Raw genomic sequence first — 12,901 nt, 5'->3', positions numbered from 1 at the left:
GCCTCATGAGTACAGGGGCTCTTGGGTACAGCCGCTCTTCTTTGCTAGATGTCTATATCTAGATCAGATTCATGTAGGCAGGTGGGCTCCATTGGTGGACTGTTTGGGTAGGGAGTAGGATAAGTGCAATCTGGCCCAACGTGTCTCATTTTGGGCATTAAGATTTTGGAAGGATATCAATGCTTTGGTGAGATTGCAGAACAGATTTATTAGAATCACTGGGGGGGCGGGGCGGCGGGGGCACGTTTCAGACTTGTTCTCCTTAATGGAGATTTGGTAGAGTTGCTCAGTTTTGCTCAAATTGCAAGTCTCACTGGCAGAAGCTTTAGTAATCGGAGGATAGAGCTTGCTGACTGAAGCAAAAACCAGAGGTGTGAAGAGAAGGTGTATTGTTTATGCAGTGAGCTGTTGTGATCTTGAAGGCTCCATTTGAAAGGGATGTGGAAGTAAATTCAACAGTGACTTTCAAAGAGGAATTTAATAAATCCGAGATGGTGAAAGGTCTTGGTGGTGACCTTGTTAAATTTCTATCTATGTCATTCTGAACTTCCTGCCAAGTTCCTTTGAATTGCAAAATGGAGTGAGTTTTAAGTGTTATGAAGGCAAGCTTTTGAAGAGAACTTGAGGCTTGTAATTACAAATAAATTGTGCATTTATATATCACCTTTAGCATGGGAAAACATTCCACAGTGAGATTCAACTTCAAATTTATTGTCACGGGCATGCATACCCAGGGTATAAATGCCATGAAAATTTGCTTTTGACAACAGCAGTACAGTACATTACAAACATAAATGATATAAATTACACAAATTAATATAAATTAGGATTACAATGTTAATTGTAGCTCTGTGGTTGGAACTCTGAGGGAAGAGTCACAAGGCTCCATGTTCAAGCCTCCTCCTTATCCACTGCAGTGGTGTACTGTGATAGGTGACATGAAGTGAGATATTATTCCAACTGTGTCTTCAGCTCCTTTAGATCAGCACAGAAGTGCTTATCTCTCAATCAATATTATTAACCACAATATATATGGTCGTTATTTACCATGTTCCCTATATTAAAGCAGTCATTGCACTTCAGAAATACTCAATTGGTTGTAAAGTGCTTTGGAGTGTGCTGGAAGGGAAGCCTTTCTTTCGAGAAGTAAAACTTTATCTGTGGGCACCATGCTGTAGTGGTTAAGGTATGAATGAGCTTCCAGAAGTGTGTTCCTGAGATTCAGGAGCATGTTCGAATCCCAGCATAGTAGCTGAGGAATTTAACTTCACGTACATAAATCCGGAAGTGATGGCAACCGTGAAACATAAGCAATAAGAGCAGGAGTAGGTCATTCAGTCCTTTGAACCTGCTCCACCATTTTCCCCACCTTTTATCCTGATCTTCTCTGTTAGAATCGATTTCCAGCACTATCTCCACATCCCTTCATTACCTCACTATCCAGAAATCTATTGATCTCTGTTAAATGAGACTCCTGGATTATTGCAGCCTGCAGGACTCAATATCTAATTCTCCAACTTTAAATAACTTGCTGTTTCTCTTTGTATGAGAATGGGCTGTTTTTGTCTACCATCCCTTTACCTTCACTGTTTTCTCTCTGTATACTCATTAGCAACACATCACACAGACCGAGAAGCTTGTTGTTATCTTAACTACTCCATTGCTTCACCTTATCAGAGAAATTCCCTTTCTTTCTCAGTTTAATGAAGAGTCTCTGACCTGAAATATTACCTGTTTCTCTTTCTACAGATGCTGTCTGAACTGCTGAGTGTTTCCAGCATTTTCTGTTTTTATGTCGTAAGCTCACCCGGTTCACAGTTAGCTTTCCGTGAAGGGAATCCGCCGCCCTCGCCATCTGGCTTACACATAACTCCAGGCCGAACAAACCTGGTTGATTTTTATCCACCTCCTTGGTTCGTTAGACAAGAACAATAAATGCTGGACTTGCCAGTTCATGAATTAATTTAAAAAAAAGTTGTTTTTGAATGCGGATGACATCTGGAAATCATCACAAGATGCACTGAGTGTTAGAAGTAGAGTAGACCAGTCCAGATCTTGCTGGTGGGATGCTTCATTTAAGTTTAATGACCATCTTTAATTGCTGCAACAAGCTGGTTTCAGATAATTGGGATAATCTGTATTTGTGTCTAAAATAAATCTGGGGGAGATCTTCCTAGTTCCTCAGGGTGTCCAACCACAGCCCTGTGCAGACTGTGATAGACCAGCCCTGAACTCCAGTGCCTCGCTGTGATCTCTGCATCTCTCTCATGGAATTCTGCGAGTGTGGAGATTCGGAAAGAGCTGCTGTAATCTCATTAGTGGATACACCCTAGATCAGAGCACTGAGGTCTGCTTCTTGAGTCCATTCAGCTGTTTTTGGATTGAGTGCAGGTGGGAGCCATTGGCTGTGCCAGCATTTATTGTCCCAGAAAAGGTGATGGTAAGCTGCCACTTTGATCCATTGAAGCCATGTGGTGAAGGTATTTCCACCATCATGAACTACACACACCAAGAGATGAAGGTGCCCCCCAGTGACGTTGAGCTGGGAGTTCCAGGATTTAGACCCAGCAGTGATGTAGGAATGGCAGTACATTTCCAAGTCAGGATAAGGCTCTCATGCCACCTGGAGAGGAAGCTGTTACCCTTGTCCTCTCAGGTGGTGGAAGTCATGAATTCTAGAGGTACTTTTAGAATCATAGAATTGTTACAGCTCAGAATGAGGCCATTTGGCCCATTGAATCCATACTGATTCCTGAATCCATTCTGAATCCCATCGCTTCTTTTCCCCTGCGCTTTCTCTGTAGCTCTGCAAATTCTTTTCTCTCATGCTTCCCCAGCTTCCCTTTGAAGGTGCTGATTGATTCTGGTTCAGCCACCATCAGGCAGTGAGTTCCAGAGCGTAATTACTGTTTATTGATAGAGGGAATGAACACTTGAAGTGGTGGATGGAGTGCCAATCGAGCCAGCTTGTTTGTTCTGGGAAGGTGTTGGGCGGAGTATATCAATAGTCTCCTGAATTAGAGGGCGGAGGACTCGGGCTTCGGTTCGGAGGACTTCGGAGCAGCTAAGTGTTTTCTCTGTTTATCACTTTTATTAGGGTTTTTGGGTGTAAGGGTTAGTTTTTGTTAGGGTTTTTAGTGTAAGGTTTAGATTTTTTAATAAGTTTTTTAAGTAGTCGAGTGGGGGCTGGACTGCGCAGGCGCGGCACGGCGCGGGCAGCTTAAAAAGCAAACAGCCTATAGAGTGGGCAGCGTAGTGAGTGGCAGCAGAGTGTTCTGGGCTTTGACTCAAGGGGCTTCGGCGTGAAGGGGCAAGGAGGGTAAGTAGCTGGTAAGTAGGTAAAGGCAAGGTTTAGCTTTTGGTCATTATAGATTTGTAGGTGGGACTAACTAGGGAAAAAAGAAAGGTAGTCAGATGGAGGACATGGTGGTGTGCTGCAGCTGTTTGATGTGGGAACTCGTGGACCTTGCTGCGGTCCAAGATGGCCACATCTGCAGTAAGTGCTTGAGGCTGGACGAACTTCGGCTCAGAGTTGATGAGCTGGAGTCGCAGCTACAAACACTGCGCAGCATAAGGGAGGGAGAGAGTTATGTAGACACGGTGCATCAGGTGACAGTCACCCCCCTTAGGGTAGGTACATCTGAGGTTGAGGAGGCAGATAGAATGGTGACGGTCAGGGGAGGGAAGAGGAAGAAGAAGTCAGGCAGGCAGACAGGACAGAGAGCCCCGGAGGCTGTTCCCCTCAGTAACAAGTTTTCTGCCTTGGAAGCTGTTGAGGGGGATGACCTGCAGGGGCCTAGCTGCAGTTACCAGGTCTCTGGCACTGGGACTGGTACTGCTGCTCAGAAGGGAAGGGTGGGAAAGAGACATGCGGTAGTGATAGGGGACTCGATAGTCAGGGAAACAGACAGGAGGTTCTGTGGCAGTGAGCATGAATCCCGGATGGTATGTTGCCTCCCAGGTGCCAGGGTCCGGGATGTCACTGATCGGGTCCACAGAATTCTTGAGTGGGAGGGAGAGCAGCCAGAAGTTGTGGTCCATATTGGCACCAATGACATAGGTAGGAAGGGGGATGAGGTCCTGAAGAGTGAGTTCAGGGAGCTAGGCAGAAAATTGAGGAACAGGACCTCAAGGGTAGCAATCTCGGGATTGCTGCCAGTGCCACGTGATAGTGAGGGTAGGAATAGAAGGAGGTGGCAGATAAATGTGTGGCTGAGAAGTTGGTGCAGGAGGGAGGGTTTTAGATTTCTGGATCATTGGGATCTCTTCTCGGGAAGGTGGGACCTGTACAGAGAGGACGGGTTACACCCGAACCAGAAGGGAGCCAATATCCTTGTGGCGAGATTTGCTAAGGTGGTACAGGAGGGTTTAAACTAGTTTGTGAGGGGGAAGGGAACCGGAGGAGTAGGTCAGAGGAAGAAGGGGATGGGGAAAAGTTAGATCAAACAGGCAGAGAGGCTTTGGGGAAGGAGAAGCAGAATACAGGCTATAAAAGTCGTAAGGTAGATGGACTGAAGTGTGTTTACTTAAATGCAAGAAGGGTCAGGAATAAGGGGGATGAACTGAGGGCTTGGATAAGTATGGGGGACTATGATATCGTGGCTATTACTGAGACGTGGCTGACGTCAGGAGAGGAGTGGATATTGAATATTCCTGGTTTTCGATGTTTTAAGAGGGATAGGGAAGGGGGGAGAAGAGGAGGAGGGGTGGCGATACTGGTCAGGGACACTGTTACACCTGCAGAAAGGATAGATGTTGTAGAAGGATCATCTCTAGAGTCCGCATGGGTGGAGTTAAGGAACAAGAAAGGAGCAGTTACTCTACTAGGAGTATCTATAGGCCCCCCGGTAGCAGTAGAGATATAGAGGAGCAGTTTGGCAGGCAGTGTTTGGAGAGAAGCAAAAACAACAGGGTTGTTATAATGGGAGACTTCAACTTCCCAAATATAGACTGGAACCTGCTTAGTGCCAAAGGTTTAGATGGGACAGGATTTGTTAAATGTGTCCAGGAGGGATTCCTGACGCAGTATGTTGACGGGCCGACATGAGGGAATGCCATGCTAGATCTAGTTTTAGGAAATGAACCGGGACAGGTGAAGGATCTATTGGTGGGTGAGCATTTGGGGGACAGTGACCATTTCTCCATAACCTTTAAAATTGTCATGGACAGGGACAGGTGCAGAGAGGACAAGAGGTTTTTCAATTGGGGAAGGGCTAACTACGAGGCTATAAGGAGAGAACTTGGGAGTGTAAATTGGGATGTCCTTTTTGAAGGAAGATGTACCGTGGGGATGTGGTCGATATTCAGGGATCTTATGCAGGATGTTAGGGATAAATATGTCCCGGTGAGGCAGAGAAGGAATGGCAGGGTGAAGGAACCGTGGGTGACGAGATAGGTGGAACGACTTGTTAGGGAGAAGAAGGTAACATACGTGAGGTATAAGCAGCAAGGTTCAGACAGGGCCCGTGAGGAATATAGGGTAGCAGAGGAAGGAACTTAAGAAAGGGCTCAGGAGAGCCTAGAAGGGGACATGAAAAGGCTTTGGCTAGTAGGGTTAAGGAAAATCCCAAGGCCTTTTTCAAGTATGTGAAGGGTAGGAGGATGGCTAGGGTGAAGGTAGGTCCGATTAAGGACAAAGGTGGGAGAATTTGCCTGGAGGCGGTGGAAGTGGGAGAAGTTCTCAATGAGTACTTCTCTTCGGTATTCACCAGGGAGAGGGGTCTTGATGATGCGGAAGGGAGTGCTGGTAGGGGTAATGTTCTCAAGGTTGTTGATATCAAGAGAGAGGATGTGTTGAAGTTGTTAAATAATATTAAGACAGATAAATCTCCGGGGCCTGACGGGATTTTCCCCAGGCTGCTTCGAGAGGCTAGGGAGGAGATTGCTGAACCGCTGGTAAGGATCTTTGAGTCCTCGTTGTCTACGGGGGTGGTGCCGGAGGATTGGAGGATTGCGAATGTGGTCCCCTTGTTCAAAAAAGGTAATAGGGATAGGCCAGGGAATTATAGACCAGTGAGTCTCACGTCTGTGGTGGGTAAGCTGTTAGAAAGGATTCTAAGGGATAGGATTTATGAACACCTTGAGAATCATGGACTGATTAGGGACAGCCAGCATGGCTTTGTGAAGGGAAGATCTTGCCTTACAAGCCTGATAGAGTTCTTTGAGGAGGTGACCAGGAAGATTGATGAGGGCAGTGCGGTGGATGTGGTTTACATGGATTTTAGTAAGGCATTTGATAAGGTTCCTCATGGTAGGCTTCTTCAGAAGGTCAGAGGCCAAGGGATCCAAGGAAGCTTGGCTGTGTGGATTAGGAATTGGCTTGCATGTAGAAAGCAGAGGGTTGTGGTGGAAGGAGTGCCCTCGGATTGGAAGGCAGTGACTAGTGGTGTCCCGCAGGGATCGGTTCTGGGACCTCTACTTTTTGTGATATTTATAGATGACTTAGATGAGGGGGTGGAGGGCTGGGTTAGTAAGTTTGCGGACGACACTAAGATAGGCGGTGTTGTGGATAGTGTGGAGGGCTGTCGGAGCTTACAGAGGGATATTGATAGGATGCAGAGCTGGGCTGACAAGTGGCAGATGGAGTTCAATCCGGAGAAGTGTGAGGTGGTACACTTTGGAAGGACAAACTCCAGGGCAGAGTACAGGGTAAACGGCAAGGTACTTGGCAGTGTGGAGGAGCAGAGGGATCTGGGGGTTCATATTCACAGTTCGTTGAAAGTTGCCTCACAGGTGGAAAGAGCAGTTAAGAAGGCCAATGGGATGTTGGCTTTCATAAGTCGCGGGATTGAGTTTAAGAGCCGCGAGGTTATGATGCAGCTTTACAAAACTCTAGTTAGGCCACATTTAGAGTACTGTGTTCAGTTCTGGTCGCCTCATTATAGGAAGGATGTGGAGGCATTGGAGAGGGTGCAGAGGAGATTTACCAGGATGCTGCCTGGATTGGAGGGTATTGAATATGAGGAGAGGCTTAAGGTGCTAGGGCTTTATTCACTGGAAAGGAGGAGGATGAGAGGAGACATGATAGAGGTATATAAAATATTGAGAGGAATAGACAGAGTTGACAGTCAGCGCCTCCTTCCCAGGGCACCAATGCTCAAGACGAGAGGTCATGGCTTTAAGGTTATGGGTGGGAGGTTCAGGGGAGATGTCAGAGGGAGGTTTTTCACCCAGAGAGTGGTTGGTGCATGGAATGCACTGCCTGGGGTGGTGGTGGAGGCAGATACATTGAACAGGTTCAAAGGCTTGTTGGATAGGCATATGGAGGAACGTGAGATAGAGGGATATGCGGGAGGAAGGGGTTAGGTAGTGTGAGGGTGGTCTGATGGACGGCACGACACGGTGGGCCGAAGGGCCTGTTTTGTGCTGTATGGTCCTATGGTTCTATGGAATCGAGAGGTGAGTCACTCATCATTTGTTACTCCATCTCTGACCTGCTGTTGTAGCCACAGAATTACAGAGCTGGTCCAGTTCAGGTTAGGGTTACTGCAAGGTGGCGATGGTAATGTTGTTAAGTTGAACACTGATTAGTGTTTTATATACAGTTGATGATAGACCAATGGGATGCTCTCTCTTTACTCCAACCGCATAATAAATGCAAGCTTTGTGTGAGAGGGACCAGAGATCGTGTGTGTATTCATGTGTTATTGCTGCCATTGTAAGGCTTATTCTGGATTGCTCTTCGTTTTGGTATTGTAAACTCTTGTGGGAAAGATTAAAATACAATGCACCATAAAACCAGATGGGTTGCTCACTGATTGCTAAATATTCAATGAGTCAATGGGTTGGAAAGAAAATAGTTCAAGTTAAAGGTGCGCAATTGTTTTATTATGTGAATACGAATTATAAATAAGTGCTTTTAAATGAGTGTAAATATTGTGTCAAGTTGAGTTAATGGAAGTAACTACAATGTACAATTTGTGCAGCATCTTCACTGCAGGAACATTCTATTGGAAGGTGCTCCTAAACAGTGTCATCAGATCAAATGATTGAGCTGATCTCAGGAAGCTGTTTGGAGGGGTGATTGAAACTGGTCAAAGAGGAGGATTTTAAGAAGGGAAAGGGGGAGGAAGAGAAGTTTACGAGTAAGTTTCAGAACACAGAAATGAAGGCACAGCCTGTGTTCTGTGGAAAGGCAAGGGCTTCAGTGTGTCAGAATAGTGAAGAGTTGCGGGTGAGGGATAGTTTGAATCCATTGGCTGGGCTCGAGGAGGTCATGGAGACTGGGAGTTAAAGGTCATGAAGCCAATCAAATAGTAGGATAAATCATTAGGGACCTAAAGCAGGAAGCTCAGTCAGCAATGATGGGTGAATGGGACTTGTAGCAAGATCCAGGCACTTGAATCTGGGATGAGCTGAAGTTTGTAGACCAAGGATGATAGAAGGTCGATCCAGTGACATTGGAATAGTGCAGATGGGAAGATTTGTGACAGGGATGGTCTGAATCTGGGTGCAGACAGTGGAGAGGATGAGAGATCCTTAAATCAGCTTGGGGCAGAACAGGGCACCAAGTCTGGGAAGATCAGGACACAGGTCAGTTAACAACAGAGCTATCATTTCAGGTTGGAGAGGCAAGGGCTAATTAAGGATAGTCAGCTTGGCTTTGCATGTGGGATATCGTGTCTCACAAAGTTGAGTTTTTTTGAAGAGGTGACCAAGGGGATTGACGAGGGCAGGGTAGTAGACGTTGTCAACGTGGACTTTGGTAAGGCTTCTGACAAGATCCTGCATGGTAGACTGGTCCAGAAGATTAGCTCACAAGGGATCCCGGGTGAGCTAGCCAATTGGATACAAAATTTGCAGCATCCACAATATTTTGCTTTTCAGTTTAAGATTAGTAGGAGTCTTCTGAAGCCTGAAGCAAAAGCAAGATGCTGCAGATCACAGGAGGAGCCAGTGAACCCCTCCAGCCATCTTAGTTGTTTACTGTGATAGCACTTACCTTAACTCCATGCACCAGTCTTGCTTTATATCTTTGGTTCATATCAGCTAGCAACGGTCTGTTGTTCTCTCAATTATTAATTGAGCTAGCATCTATTGCCTTTTATTTCATGATGTAATGACCCTGACAATTTCACCTCTATTGAAATGGTAACTCTTTTCAGGATTAAGTCTTGGGAAGTTTAAGTGCAAAACAATTATCTCAGTGGGTCGAGCAGCATCTGTGGGAGGAAAGGAATTGTTGACGTTTTGGGTCAAAACCCTGCAGCAGGACTGACAGTGGAGAAGGGAGATGGCCGGTATACAGAGGAGAGGGGGGAGTGGTGAGACAGGAGTCTGAGGTGAGTGGTGGACTGAGGAGGGATGTAAGGTGACAGATTGGTTGTGCCAGGTAGGAGAGGGCAGAGCGTGTGGAGACAGTGGCAGGTGGATGATAGATGTGTCACCAAATATTATCTCTCCATGTTTCCTGCTGGGGAAACTTTACAAAAGCCCCTTGGAGCAACCATTTCCAAGTTTTCCCATTGTTTGGTGACCTGCCAGTTAACAAATTTGGCTAGATTTCTTGCCTAAAAACTAATCATTCATTTGACTATCTCCAAGGAGAGAGGCTTAAGGCCATGAACTTTGAACTGATGAACCTTGCACACTAAAGTCTCACTGGTCAAGATTTCACACTTGTGAACAGCATGTAGTGTGAGCAAGATAAAACTTCCTCTTGGGTTGTCCCCCTTGTTCCTTTGTTCTCAGTGGTGAGGCGGGAGTGCTGCAGTAAGTGTTAAGGCAGAATACACCATCTCAAGGTCTTCTACTCCATCAAGGTTACAGAAGTGATTACACTTCCAAAGTGCTTTTTGGTTGTGGAAGGTTGGGAGATGTCCCAAGTCATAATGGCTGCAATGTAAATACAAACCATTATCTCCCAGCTGCTTAGAATTTGTACATTGGCTGTTTAATAGGTCCAGTTGCGTTGTACCATCTCTAGAAAGGCTATCAGTTTACTCTATGCAATTATTATTTTAGAGTGAGTACCCCTGCCAGTCCTTTGATTTATAATATTCAGTTACTGCTATTAAAATAGAGACATGGCAGTGTCATGCTAGTGACTGGACTGGCAAACCATAGACCTGAAAATCAAAACACTGCAGATGCTAAAATCTGTTCCAATGAAGAGTGTTCAACCCGAAATATCAACTGTTTCTCTTTGCACCAATGCTGTTTGACCTGTTGAGTGTTCCCAGCATTTTCTGATTTTGGATCCAGAGACCATGGCACACATTCAGAATTGGTTCAGTCACTATAATAAATTTGGAATGTAAACCTAGTCTCGGTAATGGTGATCGTGGGAAAAAAAAAACGGATTCTTGTTAAAATCCCACCTGGCTCATGAATGTCCTCTGAGGAAGGAACTTGTCCATCCTTACCTGGTCTGGCCTCTGTGTGACTCCAGGCCCACCATTGTTACTGACCCTAACACTCTCCCTGCTCAGTCAGAGGTGCCATTTAAGTACGGACAGTATGCTCAGGTAGTCCGTTGGGATTGAGAGCAATTAGTTTCTCTATGGTAGAAAATGGAAGACACAGTGTGATTTCACCGGCTTGACAGTGAGGTCTTAATCCAAGACTCTGCTGTGTGGACCCAGTACACAGGCACATGTGCCTGCCTCACCCTCTCGCTCATGTTCCGTAATAGGTGTTTGCTCAAACCCCTGGGTGCTCCCTTGATCCCTCTGTCATGCATTTGCTCTCTCTTGTGGCTCAGCCCCACCCTACCCACACAGGGGTCTTACCACCCCGTTGTCTCACTGGTAAGTTCCCGCTTTGTCTGCCCCTCTCTTGTACATGTGACTATTTAAACTCTTTCTCCCTCACACATGCACACCTCTCCCAAGCTTCTCTCTGTCTCTCTCTCACACTCTCTCTCTCTGTCTCTGTCTCACACTCTCTGTCTCTCTCACACTCTCTCTCTCTGTCTCTCTCACACACTCTCTGTCTCTCACACTCTCTCTGTCTTTCGTACTTTCTCTTTCTCTCGCACTCTCTCGCTTTGTCTCTTGCACTCTGGCGCGCATGCGTGCGCGCGCACACGCACACACACATACACACCTTACCTCACTAGGTAATGTTCATGCTAAATCCATGAATAAAAGGGTAAGAAAAAAGTCTTGCAAACAAATTAACAAGTATTCCTGCAACCTTTGTATTACTGAATAACTCTTTGTTTCAAAGGCAGCAAGTTTCTTCTTCTAATTCATAAATTGGTTTCTGGATTTTAGTTTCCAAGAACTGTAGCTCATTAGTTACGTGGGAGATAACGTAGCCTGGTAGTAAATGCAATTTATTGGGATTTAGAATCTTGAAAACTGTTGAAGTAAAGTATTGATTAAAGTTATTGATCTTCAGGGTTTCTATCCATCACAAACAAATGAATCATTAGCTTTGCGATCAATTAGAATGCGTTTTTCTTAGAAAGAACGATGTACCCACAGCTTCTCTCAGAAGGCCCTTCAGCCCAACTTGTCCATGCTGGCTAAGTTGTCTACTTGAGCTAGTCCCACTTCTCTGCATTTGACCAATATCCCTCTAAACCTTTCTTATCCATGTCTGCTGTTAAGCTGGACTGAGTCTGGAGGAGATTTACGAGGATGTTGTCAGGACTCGAGGGACTGAATTATGGACTTTTTTCATTGGAGTTTAGGAGAATGAGAGGTGATCTTATAGAGGCATATAAAATTATGAGGGGCAGAGGTAGGATGAATGTGCACACTTTTCCCAGGGTTGGGGAATCAAGAACTAGAGGGCACAGGTTTAAGGTGAGAGCGGAAAGACTTAGTAGGAACTTGAGCGGGAACTTTTGCATACAGTGGTCCGTATATAGAACGAGGTGTCAGAGGAAGTGGCTGAGGCAGGTATGTTAACAACATTTACTTGGACAGGTACATGGATAGGAAAGGTTTTGAGGGATTTGGGCCAAACGCAGGCAAATGGGACTAGCTTAGATGGGAATCTTGGTTGGCATGGATCAGTTGGGCTGACAGGCCTGTTTCTGTGCTGTATGACTCTCTGATCCTAAGGATCTGTCTAAATGTCTTTTAAGTGTTACAATTGTACTCACCATTTCCTCTGGCAGCTCGTTCCATATACCCACCGCTCTCTGTGTGGAAAAACTTGCCCCTCAGGCCCCTTTTAAATCTTTCCTTTTTCACCTTAAACATATGCCCTCTGGTTTTAGACTCCCCCACCCTGGGAAAAAGACTGCAACCATTCACCTTATCGATGCCCCTCATGATTTTATAAACCTCCATAAGGTCACCCCTCAGCCTCCTTCGCTCCAGGGAGAACAGTCCCAGCCTATCCAGTCTCTCCTTATAATTCAAGCCCCCAGTCCCAGCAACATCATCATGAATCTTTTCTGTATCCTTTTCAGCTTAATGACATCCTTGTGTACCCAGGTGACCAGAACTGCTCTCAATATTCCAAGTGCGGTCTTGACGCCTTTCAGGATTTGTTACAACTGCAGAATACCCTTAATTTATTTTTCAGCACCTGAGTAAACTCATAATTTCTTTTTAATTGTTTTGTAGGCATCTGCAGTTTGTCTGAGAGCACCGGTGTCTGAGTCACTGTCCCGGTTACAGAGAGACCAGCTTCAAAAATTCGCTCAGTATTTGATCAGTGAGCTACCTCAGCAGGTAAGGAACTTCTGGCCTTTAAAAATCAGGGAATTGGCCATAAATTCTCACACCGTTTCCGCAGTTGTTTTCGTAACTAAATCTATGGTTTGTAAAGCAAGTTTGAGTTGAGACATTGTCAAGTACTAATGTTAAAAAGTCTAGAGGAAGAGAGTGAGCTTGGAGTGTGCGTCCACAGCTCCTGGAAAGTAGAAAGGCAGATGGATATCAGATAAATAGAGTTATACAGCACAGAAATAGGCCATTGAGCCCACTGAGTTTGTGCCGAC

General features: G+C 45.6%; 1 protein-coding gene across 1 annotated transcript in view; it reads left to right on the top strand.

Annotated features, from left to right (window-relative positions):
* Positions 1–12,901, top strand: part of zswim8 (zinc finger, SWIM-type containing 8) — a 198,279-nt gene that overhangs the window by 107,409 nt on the left and 77,969 nt on the right. The window contains 1 exon segment of the mRNA XM_052041760.1: positions 12,525–12,632. Within this exon segment, the coding sequence (XP_051897720.1) occupies positions 12,525–12,632 (108 nt within the window).

This window comes from Pristis pectinata, chromosome 30 (genome assembly GCF_009764475.1).
Source record: "Pristis pectinata isolate sPriPec2 chromosome 30, sPriPec2.1.pri, whole genome shotgun sequence".
Lineage (NCBI taxonomy): Eukaryota > Metazoa > Chordata > Chondrichthyes > Rhinopristiformes > Pristidae > Pristis > Pristis pectinata.
Note: the sequence above shows the minus strand (reverse complement) of the source record. Positions and strands in the feature narration are given on the sequence as shown.